Below are 27459 nucleotides of genomic sequence, written 5' to 3'. Positions count from 1 at the left end.
ATCATGAAAGGTGAACAGTGGGAACTGGCTGGAATCTCATTCCATGAGAACGTCGGAGGATTGACCAAAGCACTGGGGAGAATGGCCCTGAAGCTTTCTTGTATCCTCAAAATCTACAGAGACAGCTAAGAGGCCACCAGCGGGACCAGGCCTGCTCTCAACATTCCCAATCAGAAATCAGAGGGGCAAACAAGCTCTACTGATATTTTTTTAAAAAAAAATCAAAGGTTGCAATCTTAGAAAATGCTAGAAACACCTAGTATCTGGCAGCACCTGCAGAGGCAGTGTTAAGCGTAGGTGTGGGGTTGGGTTAGAGAGAATCATTTTTCAAGAAAATATAATTGCCATGGACGGAAGGAAACAAAGGTTCACCAGACTTGTTTCTGTGATGGTGGGCCTCTCCCGTGAAGGGGTTGGGCAAACTGGGGTCTGCACTCTCTGCAGTTTTGAAGGAGGGGAGGTCATCTCATTAAAACATACGAAACACTTAGAGAGATAGGCAGGGCAGTTACAACTAAGACGCTGTGCAGTCTAAAATGAGAGGGCACAATTTAACCACAAGTGAGACGCCACTTGGGTCCAGGATGAAGAAATATATTTTACTCCAAGGGCTGAGAATCCTGAGGGCTGTCTTCAGTCCTCACCAATTCAGTCTTTCACCCTGTTGACACATTTCTGATTACCAATGTAAGGTTATAGGGATGGGGTGGGTTTAAAAATGTATTGAAATATTTGATCGGACATGATCATACTAAATGGGAGGGCAAAGGGCGTGATGGGCTGAATGACCCACTCCTGTCCCTATGTTCCTAATAAAAATGAAGGTCTGTTACAGAGTGTGAAGGGCTGGCAACATTATATGGTGAAGAGAGGTGGCGTTACGATGGTAGTGGGGCATGCAAAGAAGCAAAAGATGGATCGACTTTAGTGCAACACACTGGGAGACCCCACTGCTGATAATGCTACCCCTACCCTCCCACATCCCAAACTAGCTGTGCTGGTTTCGGTACAGAGGATTCCCCATTAATTTCAGGGGAAGAAGGGACTCTGGATAGCCAAACATCAGAAAGGCACTTTATTCACTCAGGCCTCCATCACTGCAGTTAAGGTCAGTTTCCCACATGGGTGGGTGGAATCCCACATCCACAGGGATTAAATCAAGCCCCGTGTGTCTAGAGGAGGGGTTGATGGAAGTCGCAAAATCGCTGCCATCTAAAAACAGAAACAGGAGTGTTGGTTAAAACAGAAATTATGGACCAGGCCCGAATCCTGATTGCTAGAAAACCCCTCATCTCACAGCAAGCTTAATATTCAGCTGCACTGTAGGAGACCTAAGATAGCCAAGTTGTAGCGATAGGAAGCGGACGGTGAAAAATAACAGGTGCATGGAGGCTTTGGGTATTGTTTGCAGACTGATGGAAGGTGTTCAGTAATGCTGTAGCATATCTACATTCATGCTCCCCAATTTAAAGATTAAAGCAGCTCTTTACACTGTGTGAGCCACTATTCACGATGACTGTTGCTGCCATCTTCCCCTTTAATTGTGGGAAATTAATTGTGACAAAATGCGTGGTGCTTTTGGAATTGCTTTAGCATCAATCCATTCAAATGCTATGCAACAACAAGAGGAGAATCCATCATGAGCAGTGGATGCAGGATATAAAAAGAGAAAAACATAAGTTAGTCCTTGCTTATCCTGGAAGGAGTGCGTTTGAAGGCTCTGGAAGATGAGAAGAGATAAAAATGCAGTGTTGCATCACCTACACTCACACAGGAAATGCCACTAGACCATGCGACAGAGGCGCTGAACCAAGTATGCTCTACCACTCAGATAAATTACAGTTGATTGATAATCCTCAACTACTTTCCTGCCTTCTTGCCACTAACCTCAAATCCCTTTCTAATCAGGAATCTGTCTATGTAACCATTTCGACAGCCCTGTACAGAGAGGAATTCCACAACTTTACTACCCTCCAAAATGTTCTTCCTTTGCTTCTTAAATGTATGACCCTTCACTTTGAAACTGTACCCTCTGGTCCTTGAGTCTCCCACATCGACCCTGTCAAACCCTATGACAATGTTGTATGTTTCAGTAAGATTTCCTTTCACTCCAAACTCAAATGATTACTCGGCTCATCTACTCAATAAGACAGTCCTCCCATACCCGGGATCAACCTTGTGAAGCTTCCCTGGGCTGTATCTAATTCCAGCATATCATTCCTTACAGTAAGGTGGCCAAAATTGTTCACAGGATCCTACCTGTGGTCTGACTAGTGTTATGTATCGTCTTAGCGAGACGATCATATTTTTGAAATAAAAGGCCTATATTCTATTTTCATTCCCTATTACCTGAAGTTGGATGCTAGCTCTCTGTGATTCACACGAGGCCTTCCAAATCCCTCAGTGCTGCAGCTTTCTGCAGTCTTTCTCCATTTAAATAATATTTGGCTCATGGAAAGGGAGGTGGACGAGGGTGCTGCAGAGAGAACAGTCTTTTTTGGAATAAATTTGGGAGGGAAGGGGTGAAAAAGTCTTGTGGTTATTAAGAGCCCGAGTCCAGACCTTCAAACTCCCAGGAGTCAGTCCTACATGGAAACCACACTGTCAGATAGCTTTGAACTACATTTATATGCAGTTGGACAGTGAAGGCTGGCTTTAGGGCATAGTCTTAGTCCAGCTACATCCTGTCAAGACTGACCCAGGAAAGCGGAGTGGAAATCTCAAATCATGGCAGAATGTGGCGCTGTTCTTTCAGTAGTACAGCCAATGACATAGCAGTTTGGGAAATCTGTAAAAAGCTTTTCTGATCTGGGTTAAATAGGGGTTACGTCATTGGCATTTGAGAGCTTCAAAAATTGAGAGCGTGCAGTCAGCTATTCAGAGGCAGCAGGGACTCTAATCAGTTAGTCTCCATCATGGTATTTTAAAAATCGTGGGCACTGAGCACTATCAAAGCAAGGAGTCAAGACGGGGAGAGGAAGATGGGGGACATTGGAAACTGAAGAAAAAGAAAATAAAGATAAAAAGGGATGACAAGATTGACAGACATAAAATGAAAGAAAAATAATTCAACCAACAGAAATGACACTTCATTGATTATCATTTCTTTAACAGAACGAGATGTCCCAAGACGTTCGGCAAGTTTTTTGAAAAAGGTTTTTTCAAAAAAATTTTGTTAAAAATTTTAAAGAAGAAGTTTAGATTTTTAAAAACAAAGTACGACACCAAATTGCATGGATATATTACCGATGACAAAACATTCTCAGTCAAACAGATAGGTTTAAAGAGTATTTTAAAGAGAGAACGGTTAGGGAGGGAATTCCATACCTTAGGCCTCGAGGTAGCTCAAGATATTTTTTTTATTCATTTTTTAAAACCTTTTTTATTCACTCATGCCAACATAATTTAAAGTCAAGGATGCACAAGAGGTCAGAATTGGAAGATACGGGGCTGGTGAGATTACACAAACAGGGAGGGCATGATGGAAAGGTTTGAGAGCAAAGGATGAGAACTGTCAAGCTGAGGAAATACTGGACTGGGGAACCAACCGCAGTCAGTGAGGAATTCAAACATGGAGTTGCAGGAACTGGGTTGAAATCAGATTGAGGCTCAAAAGGGGAAACTAAAACCTTATGTACTTTCTTTATATATGGCCTCAGTCAGGCAACAACTGTAAATTTAAAGCAGAAATTTGACTCACTGCAATCTGAAAATAACCCTTTACGCAGAAAAATTAAAAAGCAACAACTGTTCAGTCACAGACTACGTAAACTTGTTCCTATGTCTGTCTTTGAAAAAGCAGTGTACAGAGATTTCCTCAAATCTGAAATTTTTAATCTGTGCAAACTCACAAAGCTACATTGCCCAGGTAATGCTCAAGACTTGGCATGAATCTAAAGAAAACCCATCACATAAAGTGTGGAGCTGGATGAACACAGCAGGCCAAGCAGCATCTCAGGAGCACAAAAGCTGATGTTTCAGGCCCAGACCCTTCATCAGAGAGGGGGATGGGGAGAGGGAACTGGAATAAATAGGGAGAGAGGGGGAGGCGGACCAAAGATGGAGAGGAGAGTATAGGTGGGGAGGTAGGGAGGGGATAGGTCAGTCCAGGGAAGACGGACAGGTCAAGGAGGCAGGATGAGGTTAGTAGGTAGGAGATGGAGGTGCGGCTTGAGGTGGGTGGGGGGGGGGGGAAGGGAATGGGTGAGAGGAAGAACGGGTTAGGGAGGCAGAGACAGGCTGGGCTGGTTTTGGGATGCAGTGGGGGAAGGGGAGATTTTGAAGCTTGTGAAGTCCACATTGATACCATTGGGCTGCAGGGTTCCCAAGCAGAATACGATACGTTCTTCCTCTCATCGATCCCTTCCCCCCACCTCAAGCCGCACCTCCATTTCCTACCTACCACCTCATCCCGCCTCCTTGACCTGTCCGTCTTCGCTGGACTGACCTATCCCCTCCCTACCCCCTCACCTATACTCTCCTCTACACCTATCTTCTTTTCTCTTCATCTTCGGTCCGTCTCCCCCCTCTCCCTATTTATTCCAGTTCCCTCTCCCCATCCCCCTCTCCGAAGGGTCTAGGCCCGAAACGTCAGCTTTTGTGCTCCTGAGATGCTGCTGGGCCTGCTGTGTTCATCCAGCTTCACACTTTGTTATCTTGGATTCTGCAGCATCTGCAGTTCCCATTATCACCAAAACCCATCACATGTTCAGTTGATATTTTCGTATGGCACTGGGTGAAGAGGGTCCTGTTAAAATTTACGGGATTTAGATTTTGCACTATGCAACACAGTTTCAGAGAAGATTAAACGCAGCTCAAGTCAAAGACTGTACCACCACAGGTTCTTTGATTCTGTGTAATCATATTTCAAAAATCAGTAAACTGAAGCCCATGTTTAGCCTGAATAACACAACTCATTTGCAATCCCTTTAGAAATAAACAGGATAAGGTGATGTGTGGCCACTACAAGTGACCTCAGAAAAAGGTCAACCGCCACAACATTTCTGCACATGTCACAGACAAGAGTTTATGGAGTACGTATGCTATTACTTTATCTGGAGGTCAAGTCAGGAGTTGGGTAGATGCACAAAGTCTGATTGCATTAAAATAGCTACACAAAAGGGTCAAAGTGGCTAGAGGTGAAGCGATCAAGAGATCTTTAAAGATATTTGAAACAATATTTTTACTTATTAAGCCACTGCAAATTAAATGCTGAGCTTTACAGCAAATTGGGTGCTACAAGGTAGGAGTGAATGGAAGTCATAGCATAGTGGCTTAGTCAGAACTTGGTGTGTACACTCAAACAAGATCTGGTCTCAGACAGAAGGAAATATTCCTGCTTTGCAGAGAGAGAGATCATGAGACCATCCTTTAGCATCAGCAAGGAGTGGAGGATTAATGGTTTTGAAATCTCAGTGAGGTAATGATGACAAATGTTACAATAATAAAGTTAAATCTAAACACACCTTAAGAGAAGTTATGAGATAACAAAGTGTGGGGCTGGATGAACACAGCAGGCCAAGCAGCATCTTAGGAGCACAAAAGCTGATGTTTGGGGCCTAGACCACACTTTGTTAATAGAAGTTACCACCACTTCTAATCTACATTCACTACAGGCAGCCAATGGAAACAGACAAACACCAACAAACCATTCAGCATAAAAACCAAAAGAACTGTGGATACTGTAAATCAGAAACAAAACAACAGAAATTGCTGGAAAAGCTCACCAGATCTGGCAGCATCTGTAAAGAGAAGTCACAGTCAACATTTCGGGTCCAGTGACCCTTCTGAGCTCCCCAGTTATGATGGAGGGTCACCGGACTCAAAAATATTACCACTTATAATCTACTAGTTAAAGATATTTTTGATCTCAACTTGTTCAGAAATGTTACTCTGAAGCAGGTAGGACTTGCACTCTGGTCTCTTGACTGAGAGGTAGGGTCACTACCATTGTACTACAAGAGATCCTTATGCTTCATGTAATAAATTACTGGTTTATATCAAGTAGTTTAAGCAGCTGCCGGGACTAAGAAAAATGCACAGCTGCCATAGCGACAAGACAGCAAGCCCTTTCAAGATTTCTGCAAATTGAAGGCCCTCCTGCCAGTATTGCCTAGCTTTCATGTTAACTTGTCAAACTTAGAGTATTCTGCAGGCAATGGTGGGGTGAAGGGAGGAGAAAGGGGTAAGTGACAGTTAGCTCCTGCTCACCCCATATTACTCAGTCCTCAAATTCTCATATCTCTTGTATCTTCAGAAGTGTCTAGGCCTGAATTGTCAGCCTTCCTGCTCAGCCTGCTGTGTTCATCCATCAGGTATTCAAGACTGGAAACCCTGATCCCACCAAACTTTAATCAACACAAGACAATATTTCAGCTAAAACTAGTTATTCCATCCATAAATGGAAAAAGAAAGTTCTCTTTCAAATTCTCGGTCACACTATCTACCACTCACAGTAAACAAATCACAGTGATACTAGCACACTCACATACAGACTGTAGAAATTCAGACAACAGGAATTCAATAATTTGGGTCTCTTGCACATTGTCAGTTTCCACTGCCTTATCACTGATGGTCATGCTGCAACTTCTGAGGGTCTATACTCTGGAAGTCATTTAGAGTCATCAAAGTCTACAGTACAGAAACTAGCCCTTCAGCCCAAACTATGCTGCCCAGTTTTCACAATTAAACTAGTCTTAAACCTCTCTAGGTTTCTCTATTCAAAAGGTGTACCTTGCAACCCACCTTATCCAGAAAGTTTCTGGTCACTCACCCTAACATCTCCTTCTGTGGCTCAGCATCAAATTTGTCCCATTAAGCTCCCTTGTAGTAGTTTGGAAGGGTGTCACTACTTTAAAAAGGTGCTAGGTGAGTGCACATGTTTGCTGGCGATAAGGGGTGAACACCAGATCAAACCTGTAAAAGGCAGATTTAGAGTGGGGAGGGTCAGCTCTTCCTTCACGCAGTCAACTACAGATGAGAGAGACTTGGAGGTGCTGCAAAAAAAAAACAGCCTCAAAATAATTAGGAAGCAACTGTCAGATATTTTCTAGATGCAGCAGTCAAGATTGGTGAAGCTATCACCACATTATGCAAAATATCTGCATCTTACTTTAAGTGATCCCAGTACTAATTGATCTGAACCATTGGCTGTTTCTCTGTCCAAAACACTTGCATATTTCAACATTTATTTTCATTATGTTGACTTCTGTCCCATACCCTCTGTCTGCCCTAGAGATCAATCCCATGTTCATGTGTTGTTCACCCAAGACACAGTGCACTTTTTTGATTCCAGCCTATGTCAGAGATAACTACAGTTGGGCAGATCTGCAAACAATCAGCTGGGGAAAAAAACCCGAGCTGAATCGAAGGTTAAGTAATGACTAGAAAGGAAACGATGCCGAGGTACAGGGGAGCAGATCAGTGCAGTAGCCCGCAGTCCAATTCAAACCATCACACTCACAGGCAGCTACACAACTGCACAAAAGGTCTTTTACCAAATATGCAGCACAAGAGCAAGCCATTAGAACCAACTCATCTATATTTGCAGTAGGCCTTCCATCATTCACACTTCCATTACCATCTGTTGTTGCTCAGTGGCAGTGTTCTGGCTTCTAAGACAGTCATCGCATCTTTAGGTCCCATCTGAGACCTGAGCATATAATCCAAACTGACACTCAAAGAAAGTGGTGAGGAAGTGCCACACTGTCAGAGTTACCTTCCTCAAAAGTGAAGCACTAAACCCTCAGGGCCACATGAAAGGTCTCATGTCACCATTCCTGGGATTCTGGCTAATGCTCGCCCACAAACAACATCTCGAGCACAGATTTGCTCTTCTCGTTGTATTCTGATGGGTCTTGCTATGCACAAATTGACACATAAAAAGAGTGTCTCTGGACACCTCAGAGGGCGTGACAGCCAGTGGTCACCAAAGAAGTGATCAAAATGCCAGCCTTTCTTTCTACTCCTTTCTCCCTCACATACCTTTCAGGGAATGCTGTAAGAGTAACAGACCTTGATCACTGCATGATCCTACTGAAACAGGAAAGATTCTAAGAGGGTTTGACAGTGTGGTGCTGAGAGGATGTTTCCTTGTATCGGGGGCATTAGCTTCAAAATAGAGGGCGTCTTGTTTAAGTTGAGGAAGAATTTCCTCCCTTGGATGGTTGTTAGTCTAAAATTCTTTTCCAGAGAGCAGTGGAGTCATTGCATATGTTCAAGGTTGAGGTAGACAAATGCTTGATCAATAAAGGACTGAAGGGTTAGGGAGAAAACAGACAGAGAACGCAACTTATGGTCAGAATTAGATCGACTACACCACGATTAAGTGGCAGACTAGGCTCGATGGGCCAAATGACCTACTTCTGCTCCTAGTCCTAATGATCTTAAGTGAGTGGGATTCACACTCCAATCAACTTTCAGGCAAAGATATTTTTCCAGAGATGATCCTTGAATTTATTAAGTATACTCAAGGCCTTCAGTCAATGGAATTTCTCCCCCCCCCCGCAATCAAACCCCCACTTAATGTTAACATCTCCATCAAGCCATTTCTCAAAAGAACTCCAGCCTGCTCAACAGTTCCTGTTTTTGTGAACACTCTCAGTTCTGATATCATTTTTAAGATTCTTTTTCTTCCAACCTCTACCATGCCTCTATATCTCTGTAGAATCAAAATCAGAGCCAAGCACAGTGCTTGTAGGTGTTTAATAGCTAAGACTTCGTTGAAGGTAGCAACTCGATATTTTAATCCTAATCCTTTAGAATTATGCATTTCTCTCAGAATATGGGCTCCTTCACCAATATGATACTTCTTTGCATGTTTTCAGGAATGCGGGCATCACTGGTAAACTAGCATTTACTCTGCAATTGTTGCAAACAGCCATCTCGAACTAATGTTGCAATTTGACACAACTAAGTATATGCTTTTAATTCCAATGACTAGGAGCAGGAAAATGAACTATTGCCACCCAGCCTCAGATATAAACTTCATTTGGAAGTGCATATACATTCATTTGTTTGAAATGCTATCAATACACATTTGCCCTGAATAGATGAGATGGCAATTAGCGACAAACAGAAAGGCAATCAATCACTCCTGACCAAAAAAAAAGAGAGATTTCATAGGAAACATTCAGACTTGTTCCTTTTTTTCTAAAAATGACAAACCCACCGAGTCAGAAGAATGTATGTTCAATTTCCACACCAGAGAATGATAGAATTCACAGAACAGGTGGCCATTAAACCCATTGTGTTTGTACCAGCTCCTGAAAGAGCAACTGAGCTAGTCCCACTCTCCAGCCCTCTATGTTCATCACTTTCAAACGTAGCCTAGAAGCACTGGAATGAACTAACACCACCCAGCCCCAGTTGGAAGCGCGTATGCATTCATGTGGGGATATGATTTGGTTGAAATGCCAGTTTGTCAATGCATGCCTGCACGATCAAGAAACTAAAGGGCTTCAAACCAATGGAATCATACTGTCACATAATTCAACGGTATTCAGAGAGACGAGAAAGTAAGCAGAACAAAGCAGATGGTGGTTAAGTTAGTACACAACTTCCTGTATGACTCATATGGACTCTGACTCACCAGAAATGTGTTACGTTAGAATTTCGCTCTCGAATTGTTTCCAGGGATTTAAGATGTAAATGCAGCCTGGCATAATGCAGGGGAGGGATTATCAGTAGATAGTCATCACAAAAGGTATTAGGTATAAACTAAAATGATTGCGGCAACACTTGAGTCAGGAAGGTTAATGGATTCTTGGGATCATTGTGACACCTAGATCCAAGAGCCATTTCAATGAGAATCTATATTCTTGTGAAAAAAAGTTGTGTTTGAGCAGTTACTTTACCCTAAAAAGAAGTTATCACTTTCTGAACATCTGCTTAGTGAAAACTTTGCTGTAGACAAGCCAACTGCTGTGTTTCCTACAAGAATTACTTGACACAATGATATACTTTAAAAAGTGATGTACTTCAGAACATCCTACAATTTTCAATGGACAATGAGAAAATTCTTTCATTCAAAGTGCTGTAGAAATTTCACGAAATACCCTGAAGTCATTTAAATATTATCCATTAACAGGGACAAGCTTGAAATGTTATCAATATTTAACCTCTGTGTTTTGTTGTCTCCCTTTGGTCTCTGGAGCTTTGCACTCAGACAGAGGTGCAGTTCCACAGAGATCACTAGCTTCCTCAGTAATTGCTCTGCCAACCGTTCTTCAAACCGAGCATCCGTGCCCAAAAAGAGGGAAAAATTGACTCCAGGTAAAAACTGCTTCTTTCACATGGCTGGTGAAAGTCAATGAAGCAATACTGATTTAGTTTGAATACAGGAGCAAAAATATTGTTTAAGTGTGAGAGGCACATACCCTTGTTCATTAACGATTACCATCAGCTGCTATAGCAAATACCTCAGTATGAGAATCATAGAAACCGCAAGGCTAATTAAATCTACTTTTGGGGCTCAGGTTAGTTTTGAACAGTCTCATGCCCTGCCCTGCATTCACTGTGCAGAATTTGTAATCTTCCCTTCTCGTATCCATTTCATTAGACATGCCTAGGTGAGGTGGCAATTTGCGACAGAGAGGCAGTCGCTCCTGACCAGAAAACAGTAAGACTTCACAGGAAACATTCTTCAGACTTGTTCCTTTTTTTCTATATTCAAAAACCCACTGAATCAGAAGATTGGTACCCATTCAACCCACTGTGTCTGTACCAGCTCCCAAAAGAGACACCCAGCTAGTCCCACTCTCCAGCCCTATTTCTGTGGCCCTCTGTATTCAACACTTTCAAATATATATTCAGTTCTCTTTTTTCTAACCTCCTATGGAATCTGCCGTTGCCAGTCTCCCAGGCAGTGTATTGCAAATCCTAACAACTCCGAGTAAAGAAGTTTCTCCTCATCTTACTCCTGGCTCTCTTGCTGACAATCCAATTACTGACATATCAACTAGCGGAAACAGAATATCCTTCTTCACCCTGTCAAAATTGTTCACACTTTTGAACATCTCAATAAAGGTCACTTAACATGCTCTAATCCAAGGAGATCAAGCCCAATTTCTCCAATCTTTTCTTGTATCCAAATTCTTTCCTGGTATCATTCTCATAAATCTCCTTTGGATTCTCTCCAGGCCTTTAAACAATCTTCTGCTAATAAAAAGGTGCCCAGAACTGAACCCAATATCCAAATGTGGTCTGACCAATGATTTGTCAAGGCGTAACTCAAAATTTCAGTTTTTTTTGCTTGTGCTATTAAGTCTGCCTTTACAGGTAGGTATTAATATTCCATTACTTTAAGAATCATAGCCATTCCCCTCACTAAAGTTGTGGTCAATATTTATTCCTCAACTGACATCACACAGAAGCAGGGTATCTAATTTTAATCACTATCACATTGTACATTGGAAACTCCAACAAAGACCAAATTGGCTACCATGTTTCATTGGCTAACAACAGAGACTAAACTTTAAAAATTGGCAGCAAACTGCTTTCAGACCATTCGGGTTTACACACACACGTTGGAGCAAGCGTAGGTTTGTTACAACGTTTGCTCTCTCATGTCTGAGGGCACTGAATCTTACTTTCTGAGAGGGTGGAGGGAACCAAATGGCAGGCACAATTGTTTGCTCTTGACACACCATCCTGCTCAGTTTCAGCACATACCATGCTCCTAGTCTAGAGCCTCCAAACCACCTGAAAGTTGACACCAGGGAAATTTCCACTCACTCACCGAACCGGGATACATTCTGACGCACAGGGTTGGCAAGGATACCAAGCCGGTTCCAAGATGCCACTGGGGATTAACCAACAATTGCGGCGTAATAACCAGCTAAAGCGGGGGGGGGCGCGGAGGCAGCAAAGGATGTGTCAGGAAGGATGTGGCAAGGCTGAGAGGAAATTGGGATTTGGGATGAGGAGTAGGCTATTCGGCCCCTTGAGCCCTGCTCTGTCATTCAATGGCTGATCAAGTTGGGCTCTCAATCCTGTCTGCGCACCCCAATAACTCAGGTGGTCGTGGTGGGGAGGGAGGGTGGGCAATGTACACAGAGGGTAACGGGCACTGGAAACAAAAGGGTGAGAACAGAGGGACGGCAGAAAAGATGATTAGTTTCGCCCCCAGGCAACAAGGGAAGAGGGTGGGTGGTATCGGTGAGGGGGCTTCTTACCTGCACCGGGTTTCCTTGGCTTGATGTAGGCCTCATGGACAGTGTTCAGTATAAAGTTACTGAAGCCTTCTCTCCTGAAGAACTTGCAGACGTAGACCTGGTTGTAGAGGCAGTTGAACAGGAAGCAGCCGCTGACCTGCCTGAGCAGGGGGTCGCGCTGGCTCTTCTGGTCCCGGTCCTCCAGCAGGACCACGTTACAGCCCGCGGTGCGGCAGCACATTCTCACACAGTCTCGGGCACGGCTGACATTGGGGGAGCCCAGGAAAGTGGCTCCGTCAGCCACCGAGTCGTCGGTGTCCAGCACGAAGTCATCCCGGCCCAGGATGTAGTTGCTCAGGCACTGCTGGCTATCTGTGGCGCGGCTCACCTGGAGCAAACAGAGGGAACAGGACAGGAGGCTGAGAAGCCCCGGGCGCAGGGAGCACATTATCGCCGGCTGCGAATCTCTTCTGTCTGTCTCGGCTCAAACCGGGGCGCTGGCTGTTCCAGGTGAATCCGGAAACTCAGCAAAGGTAGTGCAACTCCACACCCACCGAGCTGCAACGACAGGAAGTGTCAACCAACAGGCACGCACAGCCCGTGATTACAGGCGCTTTATCAGCCGGCTGGCTACCCAGTCAGCTCACACGCACAACCAGGCTGAACATCCGTGGCGAACCTCAACTCAGCCACAAGCTTCTGGAGCTGAGACTTGAACAGGCGGATCGTTCGCGGGAAACTGGGAGTGGACACCAGGCTGATCACCCGCAAGAAACGGCCACTCCACAACAGGCTAATCAGTCACAAGAAGCGAAAAACGATCAACAAACAGGCAGATCATGAACAGGAAACTGACACCTAACAACCGTCCGATCATTGACGTGAAACTGACACTCATCCACAGAAACTAACAACAGGTTGATCACTTTCAGCAAATGAGCGCAGGCTGATCACTGACAGAAACTGACACTCAACGACAGGCTGAACATTCACAGGAAACAAACACACAACAGGCCGATCATCCACAGAAAACTGACACAATTACAGGCTGATCATTCATAGGAAACTAACACAACAACAGGCTGATTATTCACAAGAGACTGATGATCAGCAACAGGCTGATCATTCACAGGAAACATCAATTCAACAACAATCTTCTGTAGCCCCTGAACTGAGAGTTGAACAAGCAGAACATTCAAAGTAGGTTTGGCAGACTGATCATTTGTAGGAAGCTGATATTCAACAGCACTCTGATCATTCTCAGGAAACAGACATTCAACAACAGGCTGATCATTCTCCGGAAGCTGATACTCAACAACAGGCTGGTCATTCTCAGGAAGCTGATACTCAACAACAGGCTGATCATTCTCAGGAAACTTACACTCAACAACAGGCTGATCATTCACAGGAAACTTACACTCAACAGCAGGCTGATCATTCTCAGGAAACAGACACTCAATAACAGGCTGATCATTCTCAGGAAACTGACACTCAACAGCAGGCTGATTATTCTCAGGAAACAGACACTCAACAACAGGCTGATCATTCTCAGGAAACTGACACTCAACAACAGGCTGATCATTCTCAGGAAGCTGATACTCAACAACAGGCTGATCATTCTCAGGAAACTTACACTCAACAACAGGCTGATCATGCACAGGAAACAGACTCAACAACAGGCTGATCATTTACAGGAAACAGACACTCAACAACAGGCTGATCATTCTCAGGAAACTGACACTCAGCAACAGGCTGATCATGCACAGGAAACAAAGACTCAACAACAGGCTGATCATTTACAGAGAACTAACATGCAACAAGTGGCTGATCATACATAAGGAAAAAAAAGCTCAACAACAGGCTGACCATTTGCAGGAAACTAATATTAAACAAAAGTCTGATCATTCACAGCAAGCTGACTCTGAACACCAGGCAGATCATTCTCCTAACACCAATACTTAAAACAGGCTGATCTGCCACAGAAAAATTGCCACTCAACAACAGTGCGACCTTTCACAGGAAGCCAATAGTCAACAACATTTGCAGGAAACTGACAGTCAACAAACAGGCTGATCATTCACATCAAATTGACACTAAACAACAGGCAGATCATTCACATCAAATTGACACTAAACAACAGGCAGATCATTCACAGGAAACGATCACTGAACAACAGGCAGATGATTCCCAGGAACCTGCCACTCAAAACCACGCTAATCATTCATAGTGAAAGGATAGTCAACACCAGACTGATCATTCACGGTAAACAGACACTCAACAACAGGCTGATCATTCACAGTAAAAAGACAATGAACAACAGGCTGATCATCCACTGGAAACGGACACTCAATGATGGGCTTGTCATCTGCAGGAAACTAACCCAATAAGACGCTGATCATTTCCAGGAAACTGACAATCAACAACAGGCTCAGCATTCGCAGGAAACCATTATTCAACAACAGGCTGATCATTCACAGGAAACATCCATTCAACAACAGTCTTCTGCATCCAATGAACTGACAGTGAAACAGATAGAACATTCAACAGAACGTGCACTTGGCAGGCTGATCATCCACAGGAAGCTGATCCTCAACAACAGGCTGATCATTCTCAGGAAACTAACACTGAGCAACAGGCTGGTCATGCACAGGAAACAAAGACACAACAACAGGCTGAACATTTACAGGGAACTGACACGCAACAACAGGTTGATCATAGACAATAAATGTACACTCAACACCAGGCTGATCATTCACAGGGAACCAATACTCAACAACAGACTGATCATTTTCAGGAAATAAAGACTCAACAACAAGCTGATCATTGACAGGAAACTGACAGTCAATGACAGGCTGAACTTGCACAGGAAACATCTGCTTAGCAACCAACCTCTCCTGGCTATGAATTTATGGTCTAATGGGCAACGTGACCATAACAATGTGCTTCAGGAAGCCATTCAAGAAGGGGAGAAAAGAGAATTGTAGTTGTAATTGGAGATAGTACAATCAGGGGGAAAGACACTGTTCTCTGTGGCCAAGATTGAGATTCCTGCAGACTGACAAAAATAAAGAGGTTAGCACATGGCTCAAAAGCCAGTGTGGGAGAAACAAGGACAAGTTCATAGGACCTTGGCACCACTACTGGGGAAGGATGAAGCTGTTCCAATGGGATGGGCTCCACCTGAACCATGCTGCACCAGAATCCTGGTGAATTGCGTAACTGGGGTTATGGATAGGGGTTTGAACTAAGTATTAGGGTTCAGCTGCGTAGAAAATTATGAAAATGTTAGAATGGGTGGGGTCAGCACAGAATATTAAAGTCCCCAGAGCAAGTAAAGGACAGGGAGTGTATAAAAGTTCAGGAATCTAACTTCAAGCACAGCTGATAGGTGGACAACTAAGAGCAAGGGGCCAGTGAACACAGGACTGATGGTGTTGTACTTAAATTTACACAGTATACAAAATAACGCAGACTGAAATTGGAGTCTATGCCATGAGTATCACAGAGATGTGGCTGCAAGGGGATCAGGGTTGGAAACTGAATATCCATGGATTCATGCCCTATTGAAAGGTCAAGCAGATAGGCAGAGGGGGGGAGTTGCCTTGTTTATAAGAAATAAAATTAAACCAGTAGCAAAAAGTGAAGCTGTATGCTTAGAATTCAGGTACCACAACAGTAATAAAGACCCTGATGAGAATTATCTAAAAGCCTCATGTAGTTGAGGATATGGGGCAGAAAATAAATCAGAAAATTGAAAAGGCATGTAAGAAAGGCCTTGCCACAATAAACTTCAATACTCTGGTGGACTGGGAACATTAGGTTGGTAGGAGATCCCAAGGAAAAGGAATTTGTGGAATGTCTATGAGATTTTTCTTGGATCAGCTTGATCTAGGCCCGAAACATCAGGTTTCCTGCCCCTCTGATGCTGCTTGGCCTGCTGCGTTCATCCAGCTCTACACCTTGTTATCTCAGATTCTCCAGCATCTGCAGTTCCTCCTATCTCTGGGATCAGGAAATACTGGATTTAGTGATAAAGTAGACTCGTTTAAGGAGTTTAAGGTGAAGGAATGCCTCAGGGAAAAATGACCGTAATATGATAGACCTCAACCTGCAGACTGAGTGGGAGAAGTTAGAATCAAATGCAGTGGTATTGCGATTGATTAAAGTAATTACTAAGACATGATGGAAAAGCTGGCCAGAGTTGAATTAAAGGGCAGCCTAACAGGGAAGCTGGTGGAACAGCAGTAGCAGGAGTTTTGGGGGTAATTTTGGGAGGCACAACAGAAACTTATCCCAGGAAAGAAGGGATGTACTTAGGGAAGGATGAAGCAACCATGGCTGACAAGGGGAAGTGAGCGACAGCATAAAAGCAAAAGAAAGAACATACACTTGTGGTGAAGATGGCAGAGGATTTGGGACCTTTTAAAAACCAGCAAAGGATAACTAAAAAAGCAATAAGAGGGGAGAGGATGAAATATGAGATTAAGCTAGTTGTTAGTATGAAAGAAGATTGCAAGACTGGATGTGAGTTTGCTTGCTGAGCTGGAAGGTTAGTTTTCAGACGTTTCGTCACCACTCTAGGTAACATCATCAGTGAGCCTCCAACGAAGCGCTGGTGTTATGTCCCGCTTTCTATTTATCTAGTTAGGTTTCCTTGGGTTTGTGATGTCATTTCCTGCGTTGGTGATGTCATTTCCTGTTCTTTTTCTCAGGGGATGGTAGATTGGCTCCAAATCAATGTGTTTGTTGATGGAGTTCTGGTTGGAATGCCATGCTTCTAGGAATTCTTGTGCGTGTCTCTGTTTGGCTTGTCCTAGGATGGATGTGTTGTCCCAATCAAAGTGGTGTCCTTCCTCATATGTATGTAAGGATACTAGTGATAGTGGGTCATGTCATTTTGTGGCTAGTTGATGTTCATGTATCCTGGTGGCTAGCTTTCTGCCTGTTTGTCCAATGTAGTGTTTGTCACAGTTCTTGCAAGGTATTTTGTAGATGACATTTGTTTTGTTTGTTGTCTGTATAGGGTCTTTTAAGTTCATTAGCTGCTGTTTTAGTGTGTTGGTGGGTTTGTGGGCTACCCTGATGCCAAGAGGTCCGAGTAGTCTGGCAGTCATTTCAGAAATGGCTTTGATGTAGGGGAGAGTGGTTATGGTTTCTGGGCCCGTTTTGTCTGTTTGTTTGGGTTTATTGCTGAGGAATCGGTGGACTGTGTTCATAGGGTACCCATTCTTTTTGAATACGCTGTATAGGTGATTTTCCTCTGCTCTGCATAGTTCCTCTGTGCTGTAGTGTGTGGTGGCTTGTTGGAATAATGTTCTAATGCAGCTTCGTTTGTGGGTGTTGGGATGGTTGCTCCTGTAGTTCAGTATTTGGTCCGTATGTGTTGTTTTTCTGTAGACGCTGGTTTGAAGTTCCCTATTGGCTGTTCGCTCTACTGTGACATCTAGGAATGGCAGTTTGTTGTTGTTTTCCTCCTCTTTTGTGAATGTTATGCCGGTAAAGGGGATTATTGAAGGTCTTGAATGTTTCCTCTAATTTGTTTTGTTTAGTGATAACAAAGATTGCGAGACGTTTTACTTTAGATATCTAGAAGAGAACCTAAGAGCGAGGCAAAAGTGCATATTGGACTACTGGAAAATGAGTCTAAGGAAGTAGTAGTGGGGAACAAAGAAATGGCAGAGGACTGAATAGGTACTTTGCCCCAGTCTTAACAATGGAAAACACCAGCAGCATATCAGTACTTCAAGAGAGTCAGGGGTAGAGGTGTCACTAAAGAGAAGTTACTGTGAAAACTGAAAGATCTGAAGTTTGATAGATCATTTGGACTAGATGGATTACATCCCAAAGTTCTGAATGAGATAGCAGTTATTTGAGAAGGCAACAAGCAAGCTGGACAAAACAAAGCCAGTGGGTGCGATCTATTTAGATTCCCAGAGGATGTTCTTTGGTCCAACCTAGAAGAAGCACAATGCGTATTGACTACACTGATTCCTGGGATGACAGAACTAACAAATGAAATGAGGCCATATCTGTTAGGACTATATTCACTGGAGTTTAGAAGAATGGGCACATCTCATAGAAATCTATTAAATTTCAACAGAACTAGACAGGGTAAACAGAGGAAGGATGTTCTGATGAGAAGGGAGCCCATAATTAGAGATCACCATTCAAGCTTTTGTGCTCCTGAGATGCTGCTGGGCCTGCTGGGCCTCACATTTTATTACCACCATTCAAGGACATGGGATAGGCCAATTAGGACTGAGACAAGGAGAAATTTCTTTACCCAGAGAGTGGTAAACCTGTGGAATTCTCTGCCACCATATGTAGTTGATGCCAAAATATTGAGAGTCTTCGAGAAGGAGTTAGATATAGTTCTTACGGCCAAAGAGATCAAAAGGTATGGGGAGAAAGTGGGAACAGGCTACTGGGTTGGATGATCAGCCACGATCATGTTGAATAGCAGACCAGTTTCAATAGGTCAAATGGCTTACTTTTGTTCTTATTTTCTATATTTCTACATTTATCCTACAGCCAAAAGATCGGATCAATGCTCTGCAGTCCTGTCACATCCAGTCATTTTTATTCCGTTCATGCGTGGGATGAGGATGTCTCTGGTTGGTCCAGTATTTATTGCCCATCCCTACTTGCCATGAGATGGTGGTGATGAGCCGCCTTCTCAAACTGCTGCAGTCCATTTTGTTCAGGTAGACCCACAAAGCTTTTCGGGAGGATTTTGTCCAGCGACAGTAAGGGAATGGTGATATATTTTCAAGCCAGAATAATGAATTTCTTGGAGGGGAGCTTGCAGGTTGTAGTGTTCCCTTGAAACTGCTGCACTTGTCCTTTGAGATGGAAGTGATTGTGGTTAGAAATAGTGGATGCATTGGTGGTCATCTTCCAGGATTCTATAGACTCTGGAACAGTCGCTGCAGATTGGAAGGTGGCTAATGTCACTCCAATATTCAGAAAGGGAGGTAGAGAGAAAACAGGGAATTATAGACCAGAGAGCCTACCATCGTTAGTGAGGAAAATTCTTGAATCTGTTGTTAAGGATTTTACAGCTGACCATTTAGAAAGCAGTGGCAAGATCAGATAGAATCAGCATGGATTTATGAAGGGAAAATCATGCTTAACAAATCTGTTGGAAGTCTATGAAGATATAACTAGTAGAGTTAACAAGGAGGAGCTAGTCGATATACTATATCTGGACTTTCAGAAAGCATTTGACAAAGTCCCACGCAGGAGATTAATGTGTAAGATTAAATTGCATGGGATTGGGGGGAAGAGTATTGAGATGGGCAAGAAACTGGTTGGCATGGAGGAAACAAAGACTAGGAATTAATATGTCCTTTTCAAATTGACGGGCAGTAACTAGTGGAGTACCACAGGGTCCCATGCTGGAGCATTTCTGAGTTTGCAGATGATACTAAATTCACTGGGAGGGTGAACTGTAATGAGGATGCAGAGATCCTTCAGCAAGATCTTGACAGGTTGGGCGAGTGGGAATATCAATGGCAGATGCCGTATAAGTTGGATAAATGAGGCTATTCACTTCAGAAGCAAAAACAAGAAGGCAGATTACTACCTGAATGGCTGTAAATTGGGAGAAGGGAGTGTTCAGCAGGACCTGGGTGTCCTTGTGCACCAGTTGCTGAAGGTAAGCATGCAGGCAGTAAAGAAGGCAAATGGTATGTTGCCCTTCATTGTGAGAGGTTTTGAGTACAGAAGCAGGGATGTGTTGTTGTAGTTATACAGGGCCTTCGTGAGGCCACCGTTAGAATATTGTGTGTAGTTGGCCTCCTTTTCTGAGGTAGAATGCACTTGCTTTCGAGGGAGTGCAGTGAAGGTTTACCAGGCTGATTCCTGGTAGGGACTGACATATGAGGAGAAATTGACCAGGTTGTGATTGTTTTCGCTAGAGTTCAAATGAATGAGGTGGGATCTCATAGAGACTATCAAGAACTGGATAGGGTAGATGCAGAGAGGATGTTCCTGATGGTGGGTATGTCCAGAACTAGGGGTCACAGTATGAGGATTCAGGGTCGACAAGTTAGAATGGAGATAAGGAGACATTTCTTCACCTGAAGAGTGGTGATCCTGTGGAATTCATTACCACAGGAAGTAGTTGATGCCAAAACATTGAATGTTTTCAAGAGGCGACTAGATATAGCACTTGGGGCGAATGGGATCGAAGGTTATGGGGAGAAAGCAGGGTTAAGCTATTGAGTTGGATGATTAGCCATGATCGTGGTGAATGGTAGACCAGGCTTGAAGGGCTGAATGGCCTCCTACTGTTCCTATCTTCTATATTTCTATGTTTCTATGAAGATGCTGCCTAAAGAGCCTTGGTGAATGCTGCGGCGCATTTTGCAGATGTTACACACAACTGTCGCTGACATCAGTGGTGGAGGGAGTGAGTTCAAAAAGCACACAGTCAGTCAATGTGGCATTTTGTAAATTCCTATTTTAGAAATAAAATTAGTCTGACTCCGAACCAAAACACAGATTCTCTACAAGGCCTCACACCTAATATACATTGTCTGACCTAAAATGTCACCTCTTCTTTACACTGATAAAATCTTTAGTTCTCTCGGGACCCTGACTTGAAAGGAATTTGGGGGATTTACGTATACATATTAATCAATTAAAACCTTCTAACGGATTAACGATTTAACAGCATCTTAGGTTTGTTTAGTACATCCTCATCAGTGGTGTGACTCTTTGATCTTTTACTTATAAATTGTGTGTATGATACTATCTCTCTCACGAGTGCCTGAAGAAGGAGTAAGAGTCCAAAAGCTGATGTTTTCAAATAAGCCTGTGGAGCTATGACCTGGTGGTGTGTGATTTCTGACCTTGTCTACCTCAGTCCAACACTGGGCACCCCCACATTGTAATACAGAACTATCAGAGGAAGGTAAACCGCGCTCCCTTTTCACATAGTCACCTGTACAAACACCAGAGCCGGGTGCCAGAGGGGACCGGCTCATTTTCCTCTTGGATTTCATTCTGAGTTGCTTTGCAGAATCCCTACAGTGCTGAAAGATGCCATTCAGCCCGTCAAGTCTGCATCAACCATCCGAAGAGCATCCCACCCAGACCCACGCCCCCAGGCTATCACTGTAACACTTCATTTTTCATAGCTAACCCCACCTAACCTGCACATCCCTGGATACTTTCGGCAGTTTAGCATGGCCGATCCACCTAGAGTGCACATCTTTGGATTGTGGGTGGAATCTGGAGCACCTGCAGGAAATTCACACTGAGAATGTGAGGGAGAATGTGCACACTCCACACAGGCAGTCACCCAAGGGTGGAGTTAAACCCAGGTCCATGGAGCTGTGAGGCAGCAGTGCTAACCACTGAGCCACTGTGTCACCCAGAGGCAAAAGGCTGTCTTTTTCACCAAAAAAGGTTTTGGGAACTCACTGGTTGATAGCTCTGAAGTTTGTTAGTTAGCATTAGTTTTCCAGGTAGGTTTCACCGATGGTTTCATTGCTGCTCCTTTCCACCTTCAGGCAATTTTATGGTTTCAATTTTCTCCAAAAAAATCCCACCGACAAGCCCACTACAGTAGCAGCAGTTCTTTTTTGCAGGCTCTTAGCAACTGGCACAATCTCTTAATGGAAAAATCTGGCTGCAAAAGTGGTAATTTGAGCATTGGAGTGCTTTTCAAGTCAATTTGATTCTGGAGAGAGTGAAAACACTGTTAAAGGTTTGGTAACAAAATTAAATCCTATTACACGCCTCAAAATTATCTTTTTAGTATAACAACACTTTCATAGCAGCCTAAACTTTCGTTATGGCCTAAGGTAAGAGCATGCTACATTTTCGCCAGAGGCTTGGAAATCTGATAACGCATCAAAAGAAATCCAAGAAACAACAGGGTGTTGACTCACTATGGTTCATTTTGCCACTCTTGCAAAGTCTGTCAGTGTGTGGAATTCCTACTTATTGCTTAGAGATTGCAAAAGAACAGGTTTTACAAACCCCACACCATTGTGTTTAAAATCTAGTAAAGAGTGACCAGTTACACTCGAGGACTAAAACTTATTTGTGGGAGAAGATTCTTCCGGTCATCCATTGTAATTGTGGGACAAGAACATCAGCAGAAAGGCCTTTTACTACATGGGAAATTTATGGCTCAGAAGTGCCTCCAAAAATGGTTTATTTTCGGTTATTAGTGTCATGCTTTTGGAGCAGCACTGACACGTGCAAATTCCCCTTCAAGCCAACATAATCTTGACTTGGAACAATATCACCGCTCCTTCACGATCAAAATCCTGCAACTCCCACCCAGCATCACTATGACTATACATACACCACATAAACTGCTGCAATTCAAGAATGCTGCTCAACACCACTTTCTCAACAGCAATTGCAAACTCTTATTCTTAACGCTTATATTTTCACTGGGTGTGGGTGTCACTGGCAAGACCTGCATTTGTCCTCATCCCTAAATGCCCTTCAACCAGTTGGCTATTTCAGAGGGTGATTAGCAGTCAACTCTTAAGACATTAAGAAGGTGATACAGTGGCTCGGTGGTTAGCGCTGCTGCCTCACAGCTCCAGTGAAGCAGGTTTGATTCCAGTCTTGGACAACTGTCTATGTGGAGTTTGCACATTCTACCTGGGTTGTTGTGGGTTTTCTCTGGGTACTCTGGTTTCCTTCCATAGTCCAAAGATGTGCAAGTTTGGTGGATTGGCCATGCTAAATTGCCCATAGTGTCCAGGGATGTGCAGGTTAGGTTGGCTAGCCAAGGGAAATGCAAAGTTACGGGGATATGGTAAGTGGGATTGGTGGGATGCCCGTCAGAGGGTCAGTGTGGACTTGATGGGCCAAATGGCCTGTTTCCTCACTGTAGGCATTCTACGAACTACATTGCTTTTGATCTGCAGTTACATGTAGACCAGATGGCAGAAGGACAGTAATGAGCAAAATGGGTGTTTGCAACAATTTATGACAGTTTCACAGCCTCCAGTACTAAGATTGGCTTTTGATTTCAGATTGTTTTCAAAGTAAATTTGAATTCTGTCAACTGCCTGGTAGGATTATGAATGTATGACCGCCAGGCATTAGCCTAAATCACCAACCTGAAACATAAACTCACTGCTGAGATCTTCCAACATTTTCTGTGTACATTTCAGAAACAGGCTAGTGACAGATCAAGCGTGAATCCCCCCCAAAAAAAGACTGATTGTGATGTGAGGATGTGAACTCATGCTCAGAAATGGACAGTTCACGGTAAGCAAAGTCTAAATTCACTCTAAATTAGTTGTTTGCAATGAGAGAGTGGGAAATCCAATTTAGATGTGGGCTGAATATAGGCTACTTTGGTTTGAATGGAACAATTAGGAACAGGCTAGTCTCAATGAACTGTTTGATCTCACACCTAGAAACTACTGGATTATGGATCAAGAGTGAACCAATTCTCAAAACCTACAACCTGCTGATGCAGAAACTAGAATGCGATCTTGCTCTGCGCAAACTGTTGCAATTTCTACCTTAGAGTGGTGATTACTTTTTAAAGAACAATTCATTAATTAAAAAAGAGTTTTGGGATAGTCTGTGGTCATCATAGACTATGCATAATTGAAACGTGAAGGCTAACTCTTAGGATGCAGATTACAAAGGGGGTCAGTTGGATCTTACAGATTTTGGTGGCATTGCAAGCACTTTAGATATCAGGACATCCCTGCACAACATGGGAGAGAAAAGTTTGGAGTGATGGAAGAGAACAGGAGTGTGAACTCAAACTCGGTGGTTTCCCACACTGGGAATTTCATGCAGAGTTACTTATGGAGTTGAAATGGGAACCTGTTTTCACAGCCAGACTCTGGGACACTTTGTTAAGAGATACCTGGAAGTCGGTGAAAACAAGAGAACACTTGTTGCCGATTAACAGTGACAGACCTTATTAAGATTCAATTAGAGCTTCCCTCCCTTAGCTTGCTGTTAAACATGACCTGACATCACCGGTGGTGCCCTCTAGCCGTGAGCTGATCGGGCATTTACCCCTTAAACTATAGTGAGATGACCTGAAAAGTCTAAGAAATCCTACATTTGGATTGGTGTTTGAGAATGGATGGAGCTGTGGGTGGGGAGCAATCATTTTCCTAACTTACGTTTATGGAAGAACTTGCCAGTAGCCCCTACAAAATAGTCAACTGGCATTGGTATTCCCACTTTCCAATCCCTCAGGAGATACTCTACACTGTGATATGAGATGCTTGGTCCACCATTGCAAGGTGTTGGTAAACTCTATGCACCTGTATATAGATGTGTTACATAGTTCCAAGATTTGAACCCAGTTTACAACCTCTGTAGTCAAGGTCAGATCGATACACTTAGCCTCCTGATGAACACAGTATATATATTGCCTTCTCTTAAAACAAACAACCCAGATTATGTTTTCACTGGCCTGTGTCATCTTGCTATATTTATGTTGAATCAAAGATTGTAATTAAATGTGACTGTGCAGGTGCCCATTGGTGGAATTAATTAACCATACACATTCTGACAAATTTTGGCTTGGGTCCTGCTGAAGCTTTACCTTGAAAACCTTTTGGTGGTGTAACTTATTGAAGGAATAAGTACAAAGGGAGACAACTGGGGCTTCAGTGACCAAGAGTCTAGTTCCTTGACCAATGAGAGATGTAAAGATTCAGAAATAAACGGGAACAACTGCACAGGAGGTTGAGTCAACTAGAGGGCTCTTATGATGCACTGATAGTATCCTGGCTAGGAGATCCAGGTTCAAGTCCCACCTGTCCAGAGGTGTATCATAACATCTATAAACAGGTTGATTAGGAAATAGGTTTTAAATAAAAGAGAAAAAATAAGAAGTTGAGTCAAATCAGGTACAGAAAGAAAAATAAATAATAGAGAGTGAAAAGCCAATACAGAAAGTGTTGCATATGGGACTGAATACCTTACTCCTGTTCCAATGGTGCTAACACTGACATGGCCTTAAAGGGTTAACTCTAAGGACTGCCATAAGCTCCACCTTCTGTGATGATGATGTTATTATGAAATTGTATGCAGAATAACTCAAAGGATGCAACATCTCACCCTCCTCAAACTCTCTGTAAGAATGCTTACTGCATCAATGTAAATGCTTGGCAATGTGCAATAAACCAAATCTGGTGCGCTCCAAAGACTTCTGGTTTGACCAGGAAGTGGGGCTTTCCTCTCCCAGACAAGTGTATAGAATGAGCTGCTAGAGGAAGTGGTGGAGGCTGCTACAATTACATTTAAAAGGCATCTGGACGGGTATATGAATAGGACGAGTTTAGAGGGATATGGGGCAAATGGGGCTAGATTTATTTAAGATATTTGGTTGGCATGGGAAAATTAGACCAAAGGGTCTGTTTCTGTGCTGAGTATTTCTACAACCAGACCAAGCAGGCATTGAAAGACAAGGTAGTAGCAAGCATCTCCTGAGCAATAGCTCATACAGCACAGTGACCATTGCAGCAGTAAAAGGAACAATGAGAAAATCATTAAAGATTTAAACACCATTTCAAAAATTTCTAATAACAGCCAGTCATGTGTAGCCTGACACCTGTACTAAACCCAGTGAAGCAAGCATTTAAATAGGCCTTAGCCTGGGTTATGGAGTTTGATTGGCACTCTGTTAATGATGATCACATTATTAAAAGGACATTCATTTGCCCTTTCCAACTTTAATTGGCAATTAATGTGTAAATGCACCAATTTCAATGAAATTCCTAGAGAAATGGAGAATAACTTGCCCTTTTCTGTCATATACTGGTGAAATGGCCCAAACTGTTCAACAGCCTGCAGCTGTTTGCAGTTCTCAAGATATCTTTTCCTTTCTGCTGACTTACAATAATTACAAATTCCAATAAATTTGCTTTCACTTTGGCAGCAAATTCTCTGTAGAAGTAAACTCTGCTTTATAGGCAGCTAACAATGTAAAACTATGATCATGCTGTTTCCGTTAAGTGTTCCCAGATGAGGTGTTGTAAGTGGCCGCTCTAAGTCTGGCTGCTAATGCCACTGTTCATTACCTCTCCACACAGGCACATCGTTAGAGAAGCTGGCAGTGAGGGCGAACTATGGATTCACTCGCTGTGGCATCACAAGCACTTGCCACCAGCCAAGGACAGGCCAAAGACGTGCAGCTTAGGTTAATTGGACATGCTAAATTACCCCATAGTGTCCAGGGGTTAGGCATGGGAAAATGCAGGGTTACAGGGATAGGATAGGGGTGTGGGTGGGATGCTCATTGGAGGGGTAGTGTGGACTTGATGGGCTGAATGGTCTGCTTCCACACTGTAGGGATTCTATGAAGCATTCTTGGCTCTGAGACTGAAGGCTACATACCACTGTAGAGATTTGAACTGAAATTCCCAATGCAGCACTGAAGATGTTCTACCTCCTCAGCAATGCTGCTTTTTTTTAGGTGCGATATGTAAACTGAGCTGCTCTATTAGTTTTCTTGAATGTAAAAATCCCATGGAACTATTTCAAAAAAGAATACGGAACCTCTCCCCAGTGTCCTACCCAACATCAATCCCCTAACCAACATAATTACTTCAAAAGTCTTTGTCACCATCGGGAATCACTAATGAATATGAATGCCCACCTAAGGAAATTCCGTGTCCCTGGTCAGGTGCTGTGGGTCCTTGTGTGGCTGATGAGCCCAATCCTAGAACACATCTCCAATCACACATTTAGCAGATGTTTCTGGGAGGTGGAATTGGTCCTGGGTCTTGAGAACATTGATATTCATTTCCCCGTTTCCTTTTCCAGATGTCCTCTTGCTGCAAGGAATTGTGTTCCTTCATACAGGATCTCCCTCCAAGTCAAGTTGAGTTGGACTCTCCATGTCAGTTGGGAGGAAATGTGTACGAACCTCAGAGTGCTTGAAGCAAACATAGCGCCAGCATTGAGGTCATGTTCATCCAAATCCAATTCTGCTGGGCTGGCATCATTCTAAGGATGCCTGAGTTCCAACTGCCAAAGCATAATTGTCTTCGCGCAGCTTAAGAAAGGCATTTTAAAAGAAGAAGTGTTTCAAAGACTCTCCTGAAACCTCCCTCAAGAAACGTAGTTGTCAATTTACGGGAAACCCTCAATGAGAATAAACTTTAAAACTGCTGCATTTGCTATATAGAGCTTTAGGACAGTGTGAGGCCAGGATTGGAACAACAAAAATGTTAAGTGTTTTTTTTAACCTTTCTTCCTTAAAAGATAGTACAGAATGCCCACGCTTGCAATGCACGGTAAAAATCTCTTTGGCGTTATCTTCTGTCACAGCAGCAGAGTGATCGCACTAACT

At 43.3% G+C, this 27459-nt stretch overlaps 1 protein-coding gene across 2 annotated transcripts in view; it reads right to left on the bottom strand.

The window, feature by feature from the left end:
- The window catches only part of LOC125455571 (kunitz-type protease inhibitor 1-like), a 60564-nt gene extending 47520 nt beyond the window's left edge, over positions 1–13044 (bottom strand). Inside the window, exon 1 of one of the 2 annotated variants that reach the window (XM_059649289.1) lies at positions 12174–13044. In XM_059649289.1, coding sequence (XP_059505272.1) covers positions 12174–12600 — 427 coding nt within the window. In that variant the 5' untranslated portion in view covers positions 12601–13044. The remainder of the gene's footprint in view (positions 1–12173) is intronic. The other variant, XM_059649288.1, reaches the window with a different exon arrangement.
- Between the last annotated feature and the right edge of the window lie 14415 nt (positions 13045–27459).

The sequence above is a fragment of the Stegostoma tigrinum genome, chromosome 10 (genome assembly GCF_030684315.1).
Source record: "Stegostoma tigrinum isolate sSteTig4 chromosome 10, sSteTig4.hap1, whole genome shotgun sequence".
In the NCBI taxonomy this organism is placed as follows: Eukaryota; Metazoa; Chordata; class Chondrichthyes; order Orectolobiformes; family Stegostomatidae; genus Stegostoma; species Stegostoma tigrinum.
Note: the sequence above shows the minus strand (reverse complement) of the source record. Positions and strands in the feature narration are given on the sequence as shown.